The sequence below is a fragment of the Dromaius novaehollandiae genome, chromosome 16 (genome assembly GCF_036370855.1).
Source record: "Dromaius novaehollandiae isolate bDroNov1 chromosome 16, bDroNov1.hap1, whole genome shotgun sequence".
Classification (NCBI taxonomy): domain Eukaryota; kingdom Metazoa; phylum Chordata; class Aves; order Casuariiformes; family Dromaiidae; genus Dromaius; species Dromaius novaehollandiae.
The window spans coordinates 19,443,178-19,466,392 of record NC_088113.1 but is presented as its reverse complement, the minus strand read 5'-3'; the positions used below and the strand labels follow the sequence as shown (position 1 = coordinate 19,466,392).

The following is a 23,215-nucleotide window of genomic DNA, read 5'->3' as shown; positions in this document are numbered from 1 at the left end:
TCACTAAAAAATAAGGAGGAGGAGGGCCGGAGGAGTGACGACTCACAGGCAGGACACCCCGTCTCAGGGCAAAGCTTGCAAAAGGCGTTTTTGCTGGCAGAAATGAGCTGCAAAGCCACAAGTGACCCCGGAGGCATCTGCAGCGCAGGCAGAAGCAGAACCGCCCCCGCCAGCTCTTCCTTTGGCCCGAAAGTCTGATGGGAGCTGCGTTAATGTTCAACCTCGCCCTGCGCCTGCTGCCCCGGCGTGATGTCACGGGTGCAAAGTCACCGCTCCGGGTGACCCCAGCCTCCCGTCAGCCACGGGCACAGCGCCAGGGTCAGGCACGCTCCCCGTGCCTGGGGGGCACGCAGCTCCCACGCAGACCACGTCACCGCATCACCACGCTGCAACCCGCCCTTGCACCCGGGCCAAGCGTGCACTGTCCTGCTCGGATGCGTTTGCCTCCTGCAGAAAGGAGATGGAGGGTGGATGCAGACGGCCGGAGCCCAGCTGCCCCCGTGCCGGGTGAAGAACAACTCAGGGCATTTTAAAAGGCTGCTCGAGTTTATTAGTTGCCGTTGTACAAATAAACAAACGCGTTACCGAGTCTGCACGGAAAGAACACAGCGTTACAAAACAGTAAAAAGGCTGGTGTAGAAACTTTTTTTGGTTTTTCTTGCTTTTTCCTCAGGAGGCGGCGCGGGGCTGGCTGGGCTCGCTGGCGTGGCGCTTCCTCCCGGCCGCCGGCACCGCGCCGCAGACCGGCCCGTCGCCCGCCGCCTGCACGGCTCCCGGGCTGCAAGAGAGCGGGCACCCGGTGAGGCCACCCCCAGGGTCTGCCCCCCGCCACGGCGGCGCTCCCCGTCCCCGAGCCCCACTCACCGCTCCGGGGACTCCGCCACCGTGGTCATGGCGGGGTGAGCGGTCTTCCCGAAGAAGAAGCTGGCCCACCAGTGCCCGGGGTCCGCCTTGGGGAGACCTAGGGCGCAGGAGGCGGCAGGTCGGGTGAGATTTGCAATTCGTTGAAAATGCAATGCAAAATAACGCTCAGCGCCTGGCACCTCCGTCGGGGTTTTTATATAACCCACGGGGATTTTTCCCGCTGCGATCTCCTGGGGAGGCAGCTCATCGCGGCTGCTAGACCAGCGTCATCCCAAGCTCCCGCGCGGGAAAAGCGCGGCGGCGGCACTCACCCGGCGGGTGCGGGATCACCTCCCCGGCGTAGTCCGAGCTGCCGCAGGAGCTGCTGCTGGACGTCGAGCTCAGGCGCCCTGGGGGCGAGAGCGGGGCCGTCAGAGCCACCCCCAGGTACCAGCAATGCAGGAGAGCAGGGAAAAACACGTCCACCCCAAGGATGCTACTTAATGGCCTCGCGTTTGCATGCGACGCTTGGGAAGCCACTGCCGATGCCCCGAGGCCAAGAGGACGCAGATTGCCGCACGTAATCTGCATGTAATCCAGGCAGTTGAGTCCGACTGCCAGCTCCCCCTCGAGGGAATATTTTCCTCCCTCCCTCCCGGCTTCGGCGACTGGTTAAAGCGGAAAGTCTCTCTCTCCCCGGAGAGACTCCGGGAGCTGCCGCTCCCCAGACCGGTTCTGCAGCCTCTCCGGAGGCCTTGCTTCCCCAGCGACAGCGTTTTCGGCTGCCCCCTCCCCGCACCCCTGACCTCGACACGGAGCAGTGGAGCAAACCGCCCCCGTCCCCATCCCCGTGCGGCCCCAGCTCGGTGCCCCCGGCCCCGCAGCCCTCGCTCTCACTTCGGTAGTAGTTGTGCGTGGCCATGAGCGAGCCGCTCGACGGGATCGCGGCCATGCTCCCGGGCTCCGGGCCGGTGCCGACCTAAAGCCTGCAAGCGAAGGGACAGCGGTCAGGGTTGCGCCCGCTCGCTTCGGTGCCGGCCCGGCAAAACCCACCGCCCCCGAGGTGCGGCACCCCGAGAAAGCTGCAAGATGCTTTAAGCAGCACCAGCGTGACTCTGCTGGGAGAGGTTTGGTGTTCGGGACCGCCATTGCAATGCTGCGCAACCCCCAGCACGTGCCCGGCAGCCCCTCTGTCCCCGTCCCCAGTCCAGCTGGACCCGTTCACAGCGCCCAGGAAGGCCCAGCCTGCGCCGGAGCTGCGCGTAGGGACTGTCCCGGCAGAAAGGCTTTGCTCTCTCTGCTGCTGACCCGCTTTGGGGGTCCCGCTGCTCAGCGCCTCCCACGCACGTGGGTCCCCACCGGCCGCCACCTGGGTCCCCCTGGCCTTAAGCGAGGTGGGAAACTGAAGCACGGGCTTGTCCCCCACCAAGGGAGCCCGCGGCAAGGCAGGCCCTAACCCAAAGGGCAGCCGAGCCCAGCGCTGCGGTCAAACCCCCAGACTCACGGGGTGCCCCGAGCCGCCCAAACCACGGCGGGACAAGAGCCCCCACCCCTTCGGGGTGCCCCGAAGGCCTGCTCGGCATGGAGCCACCCACACGCAACCAAACCCCGCGGAGGGGGAGGAAGCAGGGGGTGCTACCGCTCCCTGGACCGCGCACGGCGCTGCCTGCATTGCACGGGCGAGATGTGCAGCGCCGAGCACCACGAATGGCGTCCAGCACCGCGTGCAGCGCCGAGCACCGCGTGCAGCGCCCAGCAACCTGCGCAGCACCGAGCACCCCCGGCAGCGCCCAGCACCCCCAAGCAGCGCCCCGGCCCCCCGCGCACCTGGGTGGGAAGGAGGCGGCGGCGCTAGGGCCGCGGGGCCCTCGGCGGCGGCGCCGCCCGGGGAGCGCTGGCGTGCGCGGCCGCTCCGCACGGCCCGGGACGCGGCGCTGCCGGCCCCGCCCCCGCCCCGCCCCTTATATCCCCTCGGGCCCCGCCCACGCAGCGCGCCGCCGCCAATGGGGATCCGGGACGCGAGGCTCCGCCCCTTCCCTGGGAGGGGCGGGACCGCGGGGCTCCGCCCCCTGCCCCTACTCCCACCCGCGCGGAGCCTGTGCGCAGCGCCGAGCACCCGCGAGGAGCGGCAGTAATGAGAAAAAAACAGCAAAAAACCCCAAAACAAACAAGAGGAAGGAAAAGAAAAAGAAAAACATGTATACATATATATATATATATGCACACATATGCAAAAAAATAAACAGTAAAACTTGAACTGTTGAAATTTAGCATTTAAAGTTAAACGCTAAAATGCAGCCTAAAAATAGCGCCATCCCTAGGAAGTTTGAGAATTTAAATATGTGATGCCGTTTTGGCACTTTGTCGATATTTAGTGAAAATACAGTGCCGACAATGAACACGCTATCTGATGACCGTTTTATATAATGTTCGGGGCGGAGGACGGCGCGCAGAGGGACATGGCTCCGCATCTGTGTCTAATCAGCAAAGCAGGGTGCCTGTCCGGGAAAACCGGAAAATTGTCCTGCAGAAACCAGCCAAGGAGGACTGGAGGAGCTGACCAGGACTCATCTTCTACAGAGACCTCCTAGGCCAGCGCCTCCTTTATGGGAGGACGGGGGCGGTTTTGCTACCCATCGGTGATACAAAACATGAAAACACATCAGTGTCTAATGTAACTCCACAGGTTTTGATGAGGGTCAGTTCAGCAGTGAATTTGCTCATTAATTTCTCCCTCTGGATGCAGCTGGAGCTTGTGTTGTTGGCCAGATACGTCCATCAACAGCCCTTCACCCACGGTGATCAGAAGACACAGGCAGACAGGGCTCTTTTAGCTCGGTGGCCATAATTTAAAGCTGTCCCCTGGATCACCAGGGCCTTTTTCTGCCCCGCAGATGTGCACATCTGCCCAACACACTGCTGTGCAGCAGCTGGATACAGCCCTGGACTCCCTTGCTGTGTAAACGGCCCAGTCCAGCGCTGTGCAGCATCCTGAAAGCAGGACCGGAGCGCAGGGCTCTTGCCCTACCTGAGGAACGAAGCAGTGCATCAGGATGGGATCTCCTCCCGTCTCGGCACATGCTGAGGTTTACGGGATCGGCCCCCGGCTGCTGCAGGCGCGACGCCCCCCGCCCGCCCAGACACCCAAGCTGCCTGGTGTCCCTAAAGAGGCGCAGGGGGGTCCCGGCCCCCGCATGGCGTTTTGGGCAGAGCAGGCTCGGGGCGAGCCCGGTGCCCAGCTCCGCTCTGCTCTGCAATGACGCGGCCGGGAGCCGGGAGCCGCTGGGTGCCAGATGAGCCGGCAAGGCTGGGCCCCCCCCAGGACCACCCCGACCGTCAGTGTAAGCATGCACTAAAATCCGCTGGGCATTACGCCCCAAAACCCATGCCCTCACAGCTGATTTTTTACTCCATCGTGCCTGCTGCGTACGGGGGTGCAGAAAGAGCCCGAGCCCCTGCGTTTCTGCTTTTCAAGGCAAACATCTCTATTGCTTTGAAAGGCAAGGAGGAGGAGAAGAGCTTTGCCCTCGAGGGATGCTTGAAGGGGTCATCTGCTGCGGCCGGGCAGCGAGATTTTCTGGTCCAGGCCACAGAGACGGTTTGCTGCCAGAAACGCAGCAGCTCAGCGAGCCGAGCGCGTTGCTCGCGGGGAAAAAAACCCTGGAGGGAAGGCGAACGCGGGCAGCCTGGGCGCTCGCAGCCCGGTTACATCCCAGTGACATCCCGAATCATTCGGCTTTTTGCTCGGCTGGAAGGAGGGTGGCGGTACCGGCGGCTGCACGGGAACGGCTTCGCCCGCCACCGGCAGCCGCTCCCGAGCCAGATGGCTGGAGACAAGGCGCGAAACTTCCCGCCGCCCCCGGATTCGGGCTGTCCGGCTTCATCTTTTTGTGCAGAGCTGAGCGTTTGCAGACAGATTAGCAATATTTTCAGGTGCTCGGTCAAGCACTGCGGGGAAGCGGTTCCCCTCCAGCACGGAAATACCGCCAAGTGCTTGATGGATCAAATGCGTTTGATCCAAACTCTTTTCCTGGAGCCAGGAGGCTGGCGGGATGCCGCGGGCCTCGCAGACTGCTGTCGCTTTAAGCCTCGCAGGGGCTGGGCGTCTTGCGGCTCAACCTAGCCCGGCTTAGCCAGGTCTGACTGTACTCTCCTTTCCCAGCCCCGACTATTTATAGCCTGACGGCTTCATCGCAGGAATAAAACGCAGGCTGCGGGCGGGCGCTGGCCCGGTTTCCGCCGTGCGGGCGATTGCCAGCGAGGCAGGTTGGACGCCGCGGTGCACGGCCCGGCTGGCCGGAGCGGACGCGGAACCGCAAAGCAGCGTTCCCGACGGGCAAGGGTGCTGCACCGCGCTCCCTGTGGCACCGGGACCACTGCCCGTCTCGGTCCCGTGGCTCCCAACGGGCCTGAGGCTCCCCGCGCTCGTGGATGCGTCCTGCACGGTTGCATGCCTTGCTATTTTTGATGTACTCGCTCTGTCTCTTTCCCCTGTCTGGGGAAAAGGGTAAAAATTCACACCAGCTACTGGAGAAAGGAAGGACAGAAAGGAGGACTGTCACCCGCCTCCGTCTCCCCAGGCTTTTGCTCTGTCCTGTGACTGCAGCGAAGGCCGCAGACTCCATCAGCAGACCCAGCCCGGCTCCCACCTGGGGCAATTCCCAGGCTGGCCGCAGTCGTTGCATAGAAAGGGGAGATTATTCCTGGCCAAGCACTAAAATGGGGGCAGAAGAACAAGGGGCGCAGAGGCACGGAGCAGGCGGTGGCCCCCGGGTGTCCCCACGCAGGATGGTCCCCCGGCTCCAGGCAGCACGAAGGGGCTGGAGGAGCCGCAGTGGGTATTTGACCGGGAACGGCTCCAAGTCAGTCCCTCTAAACACTGCCTTAAGCCTTCCTCGAGGATGTTTCTTTTTACCTTTCTGGACTGTCAGTGCATTATATTTGCACAAGGAATGCTGCATAAAACCAAAGGATATCTTCCCTATCCCATTATATTTCTAAAAAAATGCCATGTTCAGAAAAAAACTGAGTCTCCCTTTAAACATTAATGAGAGGTTAATACGTGATGTGAAGTTTTCAGCTCCTAAACTAGGCTTTAGCTAGATTTAGCTGCTAAGGTCACCGAAAGCTGGTCTAGACCATAACATTTTTCTGGACTATTACACAGCTTAATTCCAAGTTACCTTTCTTTTGACCTATACTTGGCCTCGGGACACAGCAGATTCTGCATTAGCCTTTTAATTGCACAGCTGACACAGGGCTTGAGTTTTCTGACCATTGCATGATCCATTTTTATGCAAAGGAAGCATCATGGCACTGCAGAGGAGAAGGTTACTTCTGGTTCCCTCGTTCCCCTAGAAGGTGAACCCCATCTCACGCCAGCTGAACTGGTGTTAACAAGCCCCGGGTACTCGAGCAACCGATGCACACGCTGAGCGAACCCAGATGTGGAAACATGCTTCGATGTATTTGTTCCTTGCATGGCTGTTTGCTCCTGTGCACATTTGTGCCATTTTTTAAACAACAGATGGGGAATTTCATCATTCTGCTTTTTGCCTAACCAACCTGGGGGGGTTGTGGCGTTAGTTAAACCCAAGTCGGCTTTGCCCTCTAGGTGAACGGAGGCCCAGGGGAGGAGGACGACCTGCCCGGGGTTAGGTGGCTAAGGAGAGGCAGGGAGCGAGAGGGCAGAGCCCTGGGGCCAGGCCCCCCCCGCTCTAACATGGAGGGGGGGATGCAAACGCCAGCCTGCATCGGCCAGCGCGGAGCCCCCCTCCTCCCGGCACAGCCGGCGAGCACAGCCCTCGCACCTGGCCTCGCTGCGGGATGGAGCAAGGGCCGCCCTGGCCCCTGCTCCCACACCAGCCCCTTCCCTCCACCCCCTGCTGTCGTAGGGGGTCCAAGCCCGCTTGGCCTCCATCTGCCCCATTTTACCTTCATCCTTTCCCCTCCCCCGCCACAGCCCTTCCCTCCATCTCCCTCCCATGCCATGATCTTCCAGCCTTCCAGCTCCACCATCCCTTCATTTTCCTCCCATCCCTCCACTTTCCATCCTTCCACCTTCTTCCCATTCCCATCTTCAGTCCCTCCATCTCCCTCCCATCCCTTGATCTTCCATCCCTATATGTCTCTCCCAGCCCTCCATCTCTGCTGTCCCTCCATCTCCCCCATCCAGCTCCCTCCCATCCCTCCATCTTCCATCCCTCCGTTTCTGCTATCACTCATCTCCCGCCCATGCCTCCATCTTCTATCCCTATATCTCCCTCCCATCCCTCCATCTTCCATCCCTCCACCTCCACTATACCTCCATTTTCCTCCCATCCCTCCATCTTCCACCCCTCCGCCTCCCTCCCGTGCCTCCCTTTTCCATCCCGCTATCTCTCCCCATCCCTCCATCCTCCAGCCCTCCGTCCTCCCAGCCGCGCTGCCGCCGCTCCCGCTCGCCCCCAGCCCTCTCCCCTCCGCCTCGCCCTGCTCCCATCCCTCCCTCCCTCCCTGCCTCCCTCCTCCTCCTCCTCCTCCTCCTCCTCCTCCCCCCCGGTACCGCATTGCCGTAGTGCGGGGGGGTCACTGCATTGCGCTGCCGCCGTCAATAGGTGGACCCCCTCCCGGGGAGATAAAACCGCCGGAGCCCAAGCTGGCAGCCTCTGCCGCCCCGACCGCCGCTCCGGTAAGAGCTCCGGGCCCCCCCGCGCCCCCCCGCGCCCCCCCGGGCCTCGGCTCCCCCGGCGCCGCGCCGCGGGGCGCACACCGGGCTGCTCCTTAGCGGGGGGATCGGGGCTTGGGGGGGGCCCGCAGAGCTCCCCCCCACGGCCGGGGGGTGCGGGGCTGGGGGGGGCAATACGACACCCCGACACGCAGCCCCCCCCCGGGGTGGGGGGACCCCGCAGCAGCGCTGGGGCCGAGCCCCCGCACCCAGCAGGTGCCTGTCGCCGCCGGCCGGGAATAACCTGCCTCCCCCCCCACCCCAAAACCCAGCCTTTTTGCAAAAAAAAAAAAATATCCCCCCCCCGGATCCGCGGCGCCCAAAGCGGAGCCCCCGGGGCCGCCGGACCCTGCCCGGGTTCCCGGAGCGGCGGCGCTCGGCTGCGGTCGGAGCCGCCGGAGCCTCCGGGGCGACGGCGGGGGCTGCGCTCGCTGCCGGGGCCGCTGCTGCAGCAGCAAACTTTGCCTGCCCTCCTCCGCTTTTCTGGGCAGATCGGCGAAATCGGATTTTATTCGGTGTCAGACTGCAGCGCCCGGTTGCGCCCGGCTTGCGTAGCCGCCGCAGAGCCATGGTAACGGCGGGAGATGCCGGCGCAGCTCCCGGATATACTGATTTTCGTTTTAAGCCTCCTCCCTCTGTTTCGTCCCCATCGTGGAAGCAAAATGCAAGGAAATCCCCCACGGCAGGCTCCGCCGGCCCCCCGCCGCCCCCCGCCACGCTCCGGCCCCGGGCAGGGCTCAGCGGGGGCTATTTTTGCCCGGCCCGTTGTGCGGGCACCATGTTGTCATCGGAGTCGCGAGCAGCCGGGGCGATGCGCTGAGCCGCCACGAGCCCCGGGGGACGGGCGCCCGCGGCTCCTCCCAGGGCGAAGCGCAGGGAGATCCTCCAGGTCTGGAAAGACCGAGAAGGTCTCGGCAGCAGCCCCCTGCCCACGAGGTCAGGGAGCGCTCTGGGAGGGTTTTTTGGGGGGAAAAAAGGCCCTTTCGAAGCGTGGATGATGTAGCGTTGGGAATGGGGGTCTCCGGGGGGGTGGCGGAGGGGGGACACCTCGCCGTGGCCGAAAACGCGGCGTCTCGCCAAGCTTTGGAGGCTGGACGTGGTGGCCAGAAATAGCCCGGGCAGCTCGCGCGGGGGTGGGCTGGCTCCCTCCCAGCGCCGGGCAGCCGCGGCCGGTGCCCCCCGCCGCCACCGCGGGAAAGCCGCCGGGGCCGGGGTGGGGGGGGTCCGCGGGGAGGTGGGCCGCGGGGACGCCTTTGATGGGTCCGGCTCTTCCTCCGCAGCCCCCCCCGAACCCGCAGCCGCGCTCCCCCAGCCCTCCCCGCCGCCGCCAGCGCCCGCCCGCCCGCCGCCATGGGCAAGGAGAAGACGCACATCAACATCGTGGTCATCGGGCATGTGGACTCGGGCAAATCCACCACCACCGGGCACCTCATCTACAAATGCGGCGGCATCGACAAAAGGACCATCGAGAAATTTGAGAAGGAGGCTGCCGAGGTGAGGCGTCCGTCCGTCTGTCCGTCCCCGAGCGTGCCCTGCCCTCCTCCTCCTCCTCCTCCTCCTCCTCCTCCTCCTCCTCCCGGCTCCCCAGCCGCTGCCTTCCCCTGCCAACACAACCGTCCCCTTGGGAGTATTCTCTTTTCTCCTGCACCTTCCATTTCTCCCTTGGCTCCCTTCCGTTCCCATCCCTCCGCTCTCCTCCCCTGCGCCGGGGCCTTCCCCTCTCCTCTGGCCTGGGGAAAGGGGCCGTTTGGGCGCTTGTCACCCCCTTGCCCGGATTTTAGCTCTGGACTTGCGGGACTCGTTGCCGCAGGCTGCTAACGAGGGCAGGGGCGTAACGAGGTCTGGGAGACGGATTAGGTAACCACCTGCAGTCGCAGGGATTGTGGGAGAGCGAGGGGCCGTCGTGCTTCGGGGCATCATGTTCTCCCTAAATATTGCGGATGCGGAGAAAACCTCGGTAATCCTTCGCTGCCCGGGCAGGACTTGCTGCCTTTCACCCCAAACCATCGGCTTCCAGCACCTGCTGGGAAAAAGCTATAGGCACAGCTGCACTGCCGATTTGATCCACTTTATTGAAACCCGTGTTCCCGTTTTTCCCAAGCTTGCAGCCGGCTCTGTGGCTTGCCTGGCAGCCTGTGCTGCAGAAAAGCTGGCACGCAGCACGAGCGTTTAGCTTAAATTCTTTTGTTCAGCTTTTATTAGGAGGGTAATCGCCACAATATACTCGGGCACGCGTTTACCAGGCTGTCACACGGCAAAACGCTCCCCGACACGTAAAACGGCAAGCAGAGATTAAGGAGGAAGACATAATCTGGGGATGGATAGGAAAACGCTGCGAATTAGCAGCTCTCGGGAAGCAACAATGGTAAATTCTAGAGAAGCGAGTGCAGAGGAGCCATGATGCATTATTTATAGGGCGGATCTGGTCTCCTAAAAGGCGCCTTGTCGTCATCGTTCTAGGAATCTTTGCATATAGCCCTTGATTTTTGTGCATAAGATCCCACATTTATGAACAACAACAAAAAAATGACGAGGTTTTCAGAGCTGCCGGTCCTGATGAGACGTTTTGCCGTCTGTCTGTCTTAACCCCAGGGATTTGCTGCGATAAATCATCTCTTTTCCTACCGCATTGTCAGTCCCTTTCTGCAGCTCTCAGGTGACGGGCTTCTTCCTAAAGCTAAAGCGATGCTTCTCCCTCGTTCTTTCGAAACAATCGTTGATGCTTTTCAATATATTCCCCCCCCTTTACCTCCAGATGCGATACGGTGGCATTAGCTTTTTCTCGAGGTGATTGCAGCTATTTTAATTGCAGAGACACTTTCCCTGACTTGCCAGAAACGCGGGGACGGAGGCTGCTATTAATAGCCTATTGACGGAGCTTACAGCCTCCATTTTCTGGTGCAGGGCTGGGGAAGGGTTTGCTTCCATTAGGCAGCATTCGCAGGAAATGGAGGCCTGCGTGCGCCCAAAAAGCCCACAAAAACCAGGCCCTGATTTTTGGATATTTTTTTTTAAAGGGCCGAGAGAAAGGAGAAGGATTTATTTCTTTTGACTTGAGGGCAGAGGTAGCAGTATCTCCGAAAGAAGAGGGGGTTTTTGTTTTGGTTTGTTTTTAAGCGTTATTTGTGGGCTACAAATAGGAAGCTGTCCCTCTGCTGGGGTTTGAGCGAGAGAAAACAGGCAGTTTCTGGCATGAAACAGTGGAGGTATTGTGCAAAGCTAGATAATACCGTGTTTTTCCAACAGCAGCTCGGGGTAGCGGAGTATACCCGGTGAAAGGAGGGAAACTGTTTGCTAAATAAAGGATCTCGTTTGTCCCCGAGTTACGCCGGGCACCGAGTCCCGGGGCGATTCGCACCAGCCGAGCGGCTTCCCGCGCTCCTGCTGCGGGGTGGCCGGGAGCTGCTCCCCGGCTTTGCCCCGCGGCCCCGCTCCGTGCCTCAGTTTCCCTATCCGCAGCCAAGGGACGGGGCTGGGGATGACTGTGTGGTTGCTCATCGAGGTCCGGCTCGAGCATCACTGGGTATTTTTGCATCGCGCGGGATGAGCTGGTTTTTCCCGCACGCGGTAAATGGGCTCGCGCTGCCGAGGCCCTTCGCTTTCCCGCGGCGAGGCAGGGAGCGCGTGCTGGAAGGGGTTAACCCCCGCCCAGCTCCCTGGGAAGAGCAGGGATTTGCCTCTGGAATTTTCCCCCTGCCTTTTCCAGGCGGAGGAGCAGGGCAGGCGCTGGCCCGCGCACCGGGGTGGCCTGCCCGCGCTTCCCGGATTTTCCCCATAATCCTCCGCAGCAAGCTGCAAAGTCATCGCAGCGCTAAAGCACTTACGTAAACGACCCGACGCCGTTAATTGCCTGCGCGGCCCGGGCAGGCGCGTGGGGATGGCAGGGCTCGTCCGGGAGGAGCGCGGGAATCTGGGGCGGGATGCAGGGCTCCGGGGCGCATCCCGGCCGGCTGCAGCAGGGTCGGACCCGGCCCGTCCGGTGGAAGCCTGGACAGGCTGAATTCGGATGCGAGGCTGGTATTACCTTCTCACCGTGCAGCATCGCTGAGCCATTAGCTGGCTGCAATTAGGGAACGTTTCCCTCTGGACAAGGCATTTGTAATTGCCCATTATGAATTTTCTGTGCCAGCCTTTGGCACTGCAGAAGAAATTGCTGTCACAGAGAACGCTGGGCGAGGGGAACGCGGTGCAGCATCTCCTCCTTGCGCATTGAAGCACATTAAGTCATTGGCAAATGACCTATTTCTGTAGCTAAATTCAGCTTTTGATTCTAAAAGCTTGCAGTTCAGGCCGAGACGTGATGCTCAATGCAGACTAACCCCTTCCTGCGCCGTCAGCAGCCCCGGGGCCAGGCACGGCCGTGAAGGGGTGGTTTGCTTCTCTCCTCCTGCCTCGTTTCATCCTCACCTTCAGGAGCCACGTGCGGACCGGGTGCTCAGGCCTCCGGTCGCGGGGTGAAAGCCAGCATCTCCCGTTGGCAGCACTTCAAAGGACACCGGCGCAAAGCAGAAACTGGTTCAGGAACCGCATCCTGCTTTTACCAAGGAGTGTGCTTAATCACTATACTTAAATACTGTGCTTAATCTCGCCCAGCATGAGTTTATGCATCACGTTTTGTGTTGAAACACAATTTTGGCTGTGATTTTGGCCATTTGGCAACGACAGTTGGTCAGACTGTAGCTAACAGTAGCTTTTCCTGAGAATTCACACACTCGGTGGCAAAAAAATCAATCACACTTTTATTCTGATCTTAGCAACCATCTCGCATTTCGTTTTCTTTTAACCCATTCTCCTGCTACACGCCTGTCAGCTACGGATTCACTCACCAAGCAATACCCTTTTCTATTAGCCAGCTGTCTCACAGCTTCAGCTAATAAATTAAAATGGTATCATAAGTTTTCCAGCATTGTGCTTCGGTTCTTTAGCAGCATGATTTCGTAGCAGTAACAGCCAGCCAGAAGGCAGGGCTGGTGATGTTTCATGGAGACCTCTTGATCCATTGAGGCCAGCTCCTTGCCAGGCGGTCCCACTTATAAATTCATTTAAGAGCTTTTCTTCCAGCCTGTTCTTCTCCCCTTGAGGAATTTGTTGAGGACAGTAAAATCTCCTTTCACCTGAGTTTAGTAGCGTATAGACCATGGATGCCACTGAATTCAGAGTGGTTGCGCTTAACATTTGCCATGGGACCCTCTGTTTTCATCTGAGCTTGTGACCTGCCTGGCCCAGGGAAGGCGGGTTACCGGGCCGACTGGGCCCCAGCACCGATGCTGGTGCTCGGGTTTCTCATGAGGCTTTTGCCGTTGTGTCGCTCACCAGATGGGGAAGGGTTCCTTCAAATATGCCTGGGTGCTGGACAAGCTGAAAGCCGAGCGCGAGCGTGGCATCACCATCGACATCTCGCTGTGGAAATTCGAGACCACCAAGTACTACATCACCATCATCGATGCGCCTGGCCACCGGGACTTCATCAAGAACATGATCACTGGGACATCCCAGGTGAGCGAGCAGGGTGAGGAGAGCAGGGGGGAGGCGGAGCAGGCTTGCCAGCAAGCCCAGTGTCACATAGATTCTCTTGGAGTCCTTTCTGAGGTGGGTAGTTAAGACACCAAATAGCCATTGAGCATCCTTGAGAAGGGTCCACACGAGACACCACGTGGCACTGGGTCCTGGCTTGCTGCAGGGGTCCCACATGTCTCACTGGTGCCAGGGCATCCACGCCCTGCTCTTCCCCAGCCATCTGGGGGCTTTCTCAGGCACGAAGAGTCACTTCTCCATCCCATCTCCCCTCACCTGGATGAGGTGGGGATGGATATCCCTGGGAGGCCCTGGGGGGGATGCCTTTGTGTCAGGCTACCTCCCACGTTGTTCTGGTCTCAGCCAACTCAGATATGGAAGAAATGTCCCACAGTCCCTTAGGTTTTATTGGCCAAATGAGATTGCAAGGGTCTTTCCATCTTCCTTTTTCTCAAGACATTGGAAATATGAGGTGGTTTCTGGGACAAACTCCATGGTCTACCCCTCCAGGGCAGGGTGGCTTTCCCTCCTCACGCTGCAGAACATGCCTGCATCTCATTGCAGCTGCTGGGTGCAGGATGAGCCTCATTGCATGCTCAGAGAGGGCCCGTTGCAGTACCAGCTGGGGCTGAGCATTGCCGTCTATCCAACCCAGGCTACTTCTACTGTGGCCCCTGAGAACAGGAAAAATAAACTGGGGGAAACAGTTTGCATCGCTGGAGCGTGATCCAGTATGCAGGGAGACTATCTGAAAGACTCCCAAGGCTTCGCTGGGGTTTTAGATGAGGCCCTTGCTGTGCCTCCCTGAGTGGTCAGGATCAGGCCCTGCTTGCAGTCCACAGCCGGCAGGAACCCACCCTGCTTTCCAGTCCGTGCTGCAAAGCCGCGCAGCTGGCATGTCCGGAACAGCACAGTTAGCCCAGGTGAGGACTGAGGTGGATCAGCTGGGTTGTGTGGGCAGCAGCTGGCATGGACTCTGCCCAAGCCGTGCTTATTCCTGAGTAATGTTCATCTGGGGCTTATTCAGACCTCTCAAGGATGTCAACCGGAGCAGAGCCCTCTGGGAACAGGAGGAACTCATTAGTTATCGTCTTTCTTCCCAGGCTGACTGTGCGGTCCTGATCGTCGCTGCTGGCGTAGGCGAATTTGAAGCCGGCATCTCCAAGAACGGGCAGACTCGTGAGCATGCCCTGCTGGCTTATACCCTGGGGGTGAAGCAGCTCATCGTGGGCATCAACAAGATGGATTCCACAGAGCCCCCCTACAGCGAGAAACGCTACGATGAGATCGTCAAGGAGGTCAGCGCCTATATCAAGAAGATCGGCTACAACCCAGCCACAGTTCCCTTCGTGCCCATCTCGGGCTGGCATGGAGACAACATGCTGGAACCCTCTCCCAATGTAAGTGTGTGTGTTGCGCTAGACTTTTTTTAATTTCCCCCCCAACTATCTTGATCCAGGCAGAAGCCGACCTTCGTGCCACGAAATTTGCAGGCACATTTCACACACCGTTGTGCGTAATGACCCGTGCTGCCAACATAGATGGGTTTGTCACGTAGCTCTGGTTGAGCTGAACAAGTATGAATGGCCGCACTGTTCACGGCCCCGATTGCTGCTGTACCGTGGCCAGACACGACAGCAGCTAAACATGAACATTTTCAGGAGAAGATCCATAGGACTTTGCTTCTGGGATGTAATTTGAAGGTTTTGCATCTTCAGACCCATGGTGATGTTAGTCACCCACAGCGACTGTCACACTCGGCAGGAACATAATGCGTGTTTTAGTGCGTTGTTTTTCGAGGCGATTAACACAATCTGGTCGTAGGCTTGGAACGGCTCCCGCCGCACAGCCTAGTCCCCGTGTGTTAAGCACCAGGTGCAGTTTCCCAGCAGTACCTCGTGCCAGCGCGGCAGCCACACCTCCGGTTCAGCGCTGGCAGCCTCCTAATTAACGTGCCCTTTGCCTGGGGAGATAGCACGTTTCTCAAAGCTAGTTATGAGAAACCTGGCTTGCTTGAGCATCCATTTTGGGTTGCTCCTTGTCCAGTTGATTTGGAAATGATCTCCGCACTGTGCATCGTGATGAGGGCTATAGGGATACAGAGGCAGGGGCCTCTGGGTAGGCACTTGCCGTTACTTTGACAGCAGCAGAGAAAGAAGAGCCTGAGGGGTGCTGCAGTGCAAGGCCACAGCTACGGGAACCGCGGCTCACAGCCTGCCGTAGGAGAGGAGACCCGGGACTAGGTTGGAAGGGAGAATTTTTTCGGTGTTGGGGAGATTCCTGTCCCCTGCAGAGCAGAGCTGGGACAGAGGTCAGCCCTGGCCATGCCAAACCGAGCACCATAGTTTTTGGGTGCCTTCAAATCAGCCAGGCTCCAAATGTCAGCAGCTGCTGGGCTGGGAAGATGATCCCGAACAATTCTCCTATTAATAGGCTGGGGAGTGGAGGCACTGAGCAGGACGGGCCTGGCTGGCCTCGTCCATCCGGATGGACCTCGGAGCATGTTCTCAATGTGACCTGCTGCCCGTATGGAGGTGGGGGCAGAAATAACCCCCCCGCGCCGTGGTGAGGCAGCTGTCTCCGGGGTGACTCCGGGGAGCTGCGTAAGCAGCGGCCAAGGCTCGGGTGTCAGGAGGAAAACCCCCCAGGAGCGCTGGGCAGACCACAGGGGTTCAGGGGGTTTTTGGGGGGGTGCAGAGACCTCCCCATGCTGGGTGAGGGATTGCTGGGGTGAAAGTGCCACCTCCTGCCTTTGCTGGGACCCCGACTGGGGACAGATCCCCGCTTCCCTCCCTGCTTTTCCCTCCTGGGAAAGCTCGTGCAGGGATCTGGTGCAGATCTCTCTCCTCTCATTCCTTGCCCTAAAGAGCACTGGTTTTTTCACTCGCATTCCCTGGCTGGGTTTCATTAGAGCACAAGGCAGTCAAGTGACTTGTCTGTCTGTCGAGGGACTTGTCAAAGTCCTGCGGCTCGGTCAGGATTACCAGCCGTGGCGTCACCGCAACGTGCAGCGGCTTCTCTCGCCTCCGTGCACGGACGCGTTTCGTCTGGCAGGAACAGGATACGGCACGACTGCGTGTCACGCCGGGAGGAGAACCAGAACGCAGAAAATAGGGAGTCTGAACACAAAGGATGGGGCTGGATGCTTTCCAGCAGCGCCCAGCAGCTCCCTGCGGATCCAGGGTCTCCGGTGTCTCAGGGGCTGCATGTGCCGGGTGGGAGCCAGTCTCTGCTCCCGGAGCTTCCCACCCCAGTGGGCAATGGGCGAAGGGAATATTCCCCTTTATTGAAGGGAAACTGAGGCACTGAGCGATTTGTCCATGTTCACATAGGAGGTTGTAGAGCAAGAGGAATTGTTGAGTCCTCGTCCAGAGGCTGAAGTGGAAGGTCTCTTTTTTAAGAGCGATATGGAGAAACACAACACATAGCCAATGTGAATCCGTCCGTCAGGCTGTCAGGGCTGTAACCAAAACTGCAGCAGAGCCTCCGGGCCGGGTCCCCGTTGGGCCGGCGTGTAAGGCCAGCCGAAGCATGACTGCCAGGCTGCGCTCAAATCAAAGCCGGGCTTCTGAGAGCTTTTTGGCAAATGAGGTTTTATGTTAAGCCAGCTTTTCGTTGCGGCAGCTGACAGAACGAGGCCGCTGGATGTCAGTTTTGGAGAATTTTACTCCTTGGGACGTTGTGACCCAAATGGCAAAGATGTGGGGGTGGGAGAGGGCTGTGACCTGGGGGCTGCGCAGAGGCGCAGGGGACCGGCTGTGCCAGCCGTGCGTGGGATGGGTGCACGCGTGTGCGTGCATGCGTGTGCATGCGTGTGCGTGTTGGGGTGCTCACAGTCAGCTCTCTCACGGGACTCTCAGGCTGGGTAAAATCAGAGAAATGCAACTGCCCTGCAAAATGCCCGTGGTGTTCGTTAGGAGGCAGAGCCCATTCGTTAATTATGGGGGCTCTGAGCCTGCAGCGCCCAGGGCAGGTAGTGCAGGGTTCACAGGTAACCTTGGGGGTTTCGGTCAGACCCCGCTTCTGTCATGGGAGCGGTGAAATAGGAATTGCTCTTCGGGAAGCAGATACAGGGAACAAATAGCGGAGTTTTTGCTTGGACGGCCCTAGGAGGCAGCGCAAGCCTATTTTTGCCGATTCCTTTCAATCTCAGGCCGTGAGGTTTTGCAGAATGGATTTTCTCCTGGGATGTGTCAACGTGCTTCCGTATTAGTCTCTTGGGATGTCACACTGTGGCTGGGAGGATAACGAAGTTCCCAGTCCAACGGGCAGCATCGAAAGGGAGTGGGATGGCGCGGAAAGGCAGGCGTCGCGGGGGCAGAAATTGCCGTTTCTCCGCGTCTCTGAGCCGTGCTGGAAGGTGCTGCCGGCCGGCGGCGGGGGCTGAGGGCCGGGGAGCCCCCGGGGACACGAGTGACAGCTGCCGCCATGGGCGGCTGCCCGGCATTTGGGGCGGCGCGGCAGCAGGTTGCGAGGGAAGGTCTGAGTCACCCCGTGCATCACATGCAGCTCCGTCACCGGCTGCAGGGGTTTATAATTTCATCAGGCTCCTCGAGCCCCGGCGCTGGGCTCGGCGGGGGGCGGCCGGCTGCCTGGAAAGAGCCGCGGGTCGCCCCGGGAGGGAAGGCTCTCGCTGCAGACATGTCCCCCGGGCTCCCCCCACCATCACCGCCGGGGAGGACAGCTCGTGACAGATGTGTGTCTCGGAGGACGGCAAAGCCGGACACAGCTAATGCCGGCCCCGCCAAGCCCAGGCAGCCGAGCTGCCCCGCTGTCCCCTTCCCGGCCGTCCCAGCAAACAGTGTCCTCTGCTGAGCAGGCTTCCTATCCTCCTATTTTTTTTCCCTGCCCAATTTTTTTAGCCTCAAGGGTCACGTTAGGGCAGAGGCAGGGAAGCTGAAAGCATGGGTGCCAAGCGCTGCTGCCCCTCCTAACCCCGCTTTTCCAGCACCCAAACCATGAAGGCAAAACCCTGGAGGGTTGCGATGAGGAGCGAGCGGTGGGAAGGGTCTGTCCGCAGCTCCCCTCAAAGCAACCGGTTCCCAGGGCCGAACGTTGGGCTCTTTGTAGCCGGGACTTGGCCGGGGGCCCTGCCGCATCCGTGCCGCAGTCCGGAGGCCGCCGCGCCGGGGGCAGGAGCTGTGCTGCTGGCACGGGAAGGCAGCACTGGGATGTGCATTGGGAACAGGAGCGGCGGGTTTCCGGGAAGGGCGCTGAGCGTTGCTAGGAGCCGGGGGGTGGCTGCGGCGGGGCTGGGGGGGACGCCGCGGCGGCCGCGGAGCCATTTAACCACTTTCCTCCTTTGCCTTCTGTTGGGAGTGGTGGAGGGATTTAACCACTTACCTCCCTTTCCTCCTCCTGTTGATTTGCACATTTCTTGGGGAAAGGGGAGAACTGGGGTGGGGTTGGACCAAGCGGGTGTAGATAAGCCTGCAGGGACGATGGGGTGGGAGACCTCCTCAGCCCCCAGGTAAAACCAGGATGGGGCTGGACTGGCTCCATTAAGGCTGGGTGAGTGGGTCAGCAGCTGATGGGGCCCTCATGGAAATAGCTGCAGGAGTGGTCCAGGAGCAAACCACCACCTCTGCAAGAGGGTGGGCCAGGGTCGCTCTGGCATAGCCCCCAGGCTGTCCTCCCTCCTGGCAGGACACCTTGGTGGCATCAGTAGGGTCGGGCTGCTGAGGAGTGGACACTCAGCGCATCTTTTTGTGGCTCTGTTCTCCAGATGCCTTGGTTCAAAGGCTGGAAGGTGGAGCGCAAGGAAGGCAACGCCAGCGGGGTGTCCCTCCTGGAAGCCCTGGACACCATCCTGCCTCCCACCCGCCCCACAGACAAACCCCTGCGTCTGCCCCTCCAGGACGTCTACAAGATTGGAGGTGAGCAAAAGCCCTCTCAACTTCTCTCTGCCCTCTGCTTCAGCGGGAGACTTTGTTCCATAGGCATTTGGGAATGGCATTTCCAGATATTGTGAAAGTGGAAGGACTGGACTCCTCTGACTGGAGATACATTGGGGCAGAGGGATATTAGCTGCAGGGCAAGGACCCTATTTGGCCTTGTGTTGTCCTGGGTTGGAGGGAGATGTGCCAGAAGGTGCCCGGGGGCTGGAGAGGACCAGCAGGCATGTGAGTGCTCCCCAGGGAACCTACGATGCCACGACCCAGCTGCCAATTTGGACATCCCAGAGGTTAAGGCTGGAGAGACAAAGTGGGTCTTGCCGGGAATGAGGTCCGATGACAAAAACCTGCTGGGGCCCGGAATGGGGGCAAGGCAGCTCGGAGGCCACCAGAGCAGTGCTCGGGGACACTGCCCATGACGCGCCGGGGCTGGGATGAGCTGAATCCATGGGACAAGCGCCCGCGGCCCGCACCTGGCAGCAGCTGTGCCCGTGCTGTGCCCTCCAAATGCTGGTGTCAGTCACCAGCACCTCCGTCCGCTGAGCTGTACCGTGGCGCGAGCCATGTATGGAGGGCATCAGCCCGACCATCTCCTCTTCCCTGCTGAGGTGGCGATGGGGACACTTCTCTGAGCTATAAATACCGAGGGTGACCACCAGCCCACGCTTAGCTCTGTGCTGCCTCCCCACGGGCCGCGGCAGGAAGGCGCGAGGCCTTCCCAGCCTTTCTCCTCCCCTTCCCACGGACACGTGCCCTGCCGAAACCAGGCGGGGGGGATGTCGGTCCCTTGCTCTTTCCACAAGCGTTTTAACAGCGTCTGTTGTTTGCAAAGGCAGATCACGTGCTCCCAACGGGGAGCAGGTCTGTCCCCTGTGCTGGAAGGGAAGGCAGATAGCATCGCATCATGGGACCAGACAAGTCCTTAGAGAGAAGAGGCACCATGGGAAGGGGGGTAGCAGAGGCGCAAGGGATGATGCAAAGCAGCCGATCCAACCAAGCTCCCCAACCTCTTCTCATGGATGTGTCTCTTGATGCTTCTTTCCCCAACCCTGGGCTTCCCCAAAGTCTCCTGAAGACCCTGGGTGTAAAAGGTCCCCTTCATCTAATTAGCCACCCTAATGGCAGCATGTGTTTCTTGGTCTTTGGTGCAAACTGTCAGACTTATCTTGCCTGTACATCCAGCCAGACTGGCTGGGCTCCCAAGCAACGTGCAAGCCGGTTATGGTTTGCTCTGCTCTCTCCCCGTCCCCCACAGGGATCGGCACGGTCCCCGTGGGCCGCGTGGAGACCGGCATCCTGCGGCCCGGCATGGTGGTCACCTTCGCGCCTGTGAACATCACCACCGAGGTGAAGTCTGTGGAGATGCACCACGAGGCCCTGAGTGAGGCCCTGCCCGGCGACAACGTGGGCTTCAACGTGAAGAACGTCTCCGTCAAAGACATCCGCCGCGGCAACGTCTGCGGCGACAGCAAGTCGGACCCGCCGCAGGAGGCGGCTCAGTTCACGTCTCAGGTTGGCACGGGTGGTTTCGGGGGGTGCGTGGGCTGCCGGCCGTCGGGTCTTCCAGCATCCCGCATCACGGGGCTGAGCCGGAGGGGATCAGTCTCAGGGGCATATCCGTGAGGGCTGGACGTTTTAGGTTTCCCTGGCAGCTTTCCCGGGGTTTAAGCAGCAGGCTTGCAGTCTGTCACACGTGTGCATGTACAAATTGCTTCTTCTCTGCCAAAATGCAGCCACCTCCGGGATGGAGCAGGACACAGTAACCTCCAGGAACTGAGGACATGAACCCATGTCCTTCTGCTCATGGCGTAAATAAATAATAGCTTAAATAAAGCTTTAAATTGAGACTTCTGACATGAAAGCCGGTTTGCTTGCTTTTCAGTGTGTCTGCCGCGAGAGGGCATTGATGCACACCGCAGCAATCCGGGCAGTGCCAGACCCTGGGACAAGTCCCTCAGGGTGGTTGCCCCATGCGGGGTCTCGGTGGCCCGCAGCCCGCTCTCACGCCGCTGTGTCCCCTAGGTGATCATCCTGAACCACCCTGGCCAGATCAGCGCCGGCTACTCGCCCGTCATTGACTGCCACACCGCACACATCGCCTGCAAGTTCGCTGAGCTGAAGGAGAAGATCGACCGACGCTCCGGCAAGAAGCTGGAGGACAACCCCAAGTCCCTGAAGTCCGGCGACGCAGCCATCGTGGAGATGATCCCTGGCAAGCCGATGTGTGTGGAGAGCTTCTCCCAGTACCCTCCCCTCGGTAAGCGAGTGGCTCCTTGCTGGTGCAGGTGGGACGCACCAAAGCGTTTCGCTGCACGGGCGCAGATTTCACCGCGAACTTGCTGTGAGCATCTCCCAGTCCATCCCACTGGGTCGACTGGGGAGCCCAGTGCGTTCCTGCCTTCATCGCTCCTCCATGTGCCGTGGGTCCAAAATCCGGTCCATTAACTGTGCTAGGTCACCGAGGATCAGGCAGCCTTGCTGTTGAGCTGAGTAGCTATTTTCAAAGGCAGGGTCGGGTTTTCCTCTGGGAATAGCTGGAGCTGCGTGTAGGGCACCTCCCTCAAGGTTGCTAAACTCCGTGGTTGCTATGCAGTGACGTTTCCCCTGCAGGCTTTCACCTTCCCTGCCTCTGCCCGAAAACAAAATCGGTCAGGAAAAAAAATAAGGAAATCTGCTCAGCAGAGGGCACCTTTTGATGCAAATAACCCCAATCCTTCCTTTGGATGATGTTGCCCTCCTGGAAGCTTTAGCAATGCCTGGAGCTTGCAGAGAACAGATATGATTTAAATTTAATGAACAGCCATTTAAACAGAGGGGGACATCAGGGCTAGCTTGATGGTCAGAACAAGTGTTGATGGCTCAGAAAGCACTAATTCCTGCAGAAACCTGCTCCGAGGTGAGCGATGACAGTAGTGCCACTAGTGCTGCATGAGCTGGGCTTAGCTACGCCGTGCCGGAGGGATGAAAATCCCACCTTCGCCTGCCCAAAAGAGATGAGAGCTCAGTCTTAGGGAGGGCGAGGTGACATCGTCTCCCTCATCACCCCGCTCTCTGCCCCACAGGTCGCTTCGCTGTGCGTGACATGCGGCAGACCGTGGCCGTGGGCGTCATCAAGAACGTGGAGAAGAAGAGCGGTGGAGCCGGCAAAGTCACCAAGTCCGCCCAGAAGGCCCAGAAGGCTGGCAAATGAATCGTAGGCTCCCCGTGCGTAGCGCAGAAACCATCCCTGACACCAGGACGCTGCCACCGTCTCCCCCGGGCGCATGTGTGCACATCAGCTTGTAAGAGTTTATATGTCAACGACTGGATGCTCACCATTAAGGTCCAGTGGAAATTCTTTAAAAGGAAAAGCATGTTCCAGCGTTTGTGAGGCTTCATGTCAATTTTACCAATAAAACTGGTACAACATCCACAGTGGAAAAAAAAAAACCAACCAACCAACCCAAACGGTGTGGAGCTCTGTGTGCGTGTGTGTCATTGAGAGGGACAGGCTGGCTGGGGTTCGTGTGGTCCCGCGTACGGCAGACTTTGGTTGTGGGCAGCAGCAGGGCTGGGAAGGGCGTCTGGAGGCAGGAGAGCTGGAGACCCATATTTCGGTGCCGCAGGGTCATGTGGGCACCCAGGGCCCAGGCGTTCCCGAGCTCTTGCTTCTCGACCAGTGCAGGTGTCTGGACTGGTTGCCCCGGCCTAATGCAGAGGCTGCTCTTGTGGCAGCCAGGTCTTGGTGCTCTCGCTGACTCGTTAACAACTGAGCCCTTTAACACCAATTATACAGCCCTTTAATATCAATTTTTCCATGCAGAATAAGCTTGAGTTAACCCTCTAAAAATATATCATTCGAAGAGAGAAAATAGCACAGCCCAGAGCTCCTGGAAAGGTAGCAGCATCTCTTTTACTCTCGGTAATAACCCATAGTCCTGGGAGAAGTGGCCGGAGGATGCCGTCTCCCGGCACGGGAATATCCACCGCGGGGCGGGGGGGGGGGAGCGGGAGTGACCCAGCAGGGCGGTGGGGAGGGAGGATGGCTCAGGCTCCCCCAGCACATCCCCGGGCTGCCACGTACCCCCACCACGACGGTCCGCGGCCGGGGGGACATCTCCTCCCCAAAGGTGGGTTTAGCAGCGTGTTGGAGCATCTTGGGGCTCATAAATCCGTGCTCAGGAAAAGTGCCGGTGCCGGGAGCTGCAGAGCAGGGGACGTCGTGTGGGGGCTCCGGGGAGGACGTGGTCGTACGAGGTCCTTCCAGGGGAGCTTTGGC

At 59.7% G+C, this 23,215-nt stretch overlaps 2 protein-coding genes across 2 annotated transcripts; one reads left to right on the top strand and one right to left on the bottom strand.

Annotated features, from left to right (window-relative positions):
• Positions 1-527: 527 nt before the first annotated feature.
• Positions 528-2,802, bottom strand: PPDPF (pancreatic progenitor cell differentiation and proliferation factor). Its single transcript, XM_064521624.1, has 5 exons — positions 2,671-2,802; positions 1,741-1,829; positions 1,176-1,253; positions 865-961; positions 528-778 (listed from the first exon to the last, which is right to left on the bottom strand). Exons 2-5 carry the CDS (start codon positions 1,793-1,795, stop codon positions 670-672), a joined length of 339 nt encoding a protein of 112 aa, XP_064377694.1. The 5' UTR covers positions 1,796-1,829; positions 2,671-2,802; the 3' UTR covers positions 528-669.
• Positions 2,803-8,829: 6,027 nt separating this feature from the next.
• Positions 8,830-22,413, top strand: EEF1A2 (eukaryotic translation elongation factor 1 alpha 2). The gene is made up of 7 exons (XM_026092900.2): positions 8,830-9,043; positions 12,866-13,045; positions 14,167-14,463; positions 18,789-18,939; positions 20,213-20,469; positions 20,980-21,214; positions 22,020-22,413. The coding sequence occupies exons 1-7, from the start codon at positions 8,900-8,902 to the stop codon at positions 22,145-22,147; spliced, it is 1,392 nt and encodes a 463-aa protein (XP_025948685.1). The 5' UTR covers positions 8,830-8,899; the 3' UTR covers positions 22,148-22,413.
• The last annotated feature ends 802 nt before the right edge of the window (positions 22,414-23,215 follow it).

Bases quoted from the DNA above. Each gene is read 5' to 3' on its own strand.
- PPDPF (XM_064521624.1), bottom strand. From the start codon at position 1,795: ATGGCCGCGATCCCGTCGAGCGGCTCGCTCATGGCCACGCACAACTAC. The intron at 962-1,175 runs GTGAGTGCCGCC...CCTGCGCCCTAG, and splicing joins GGTGATCCCGCACCCGCCGG to GTCTCCCCAAGGCGGACCCC. The intron at 779-864 runs GTGAGTGGGGCT...GCTCTCTTGCAG, and splicing joins GTGGCGGAGTCCCCGGAGCG to CCCGGGAGCCGTGCAGGCGG.
- EEF1A2 (XM_026092900.2), top strand. From the start codon at position 8,900: ATGGGCAAGGAGAAGACGCACATCAACATCGTGGTCATCGGGCATGTG. The intron at 14,464-18,788 runs GTAAGTGTGTGT...TCTGTTCTCCAG, and splicing joins TGCTGGAACCCTCTCCCAAT to ATGCCTTGGTTCAAAGGCTG. The intron at 21,215-22,019 runs GTAAGCGAGTGG...TCTGCCCCACAG, and splicing joins CTCCCAGTACCCTCCCCTCG to GTCGCTTCGCTGTGCGTGAC.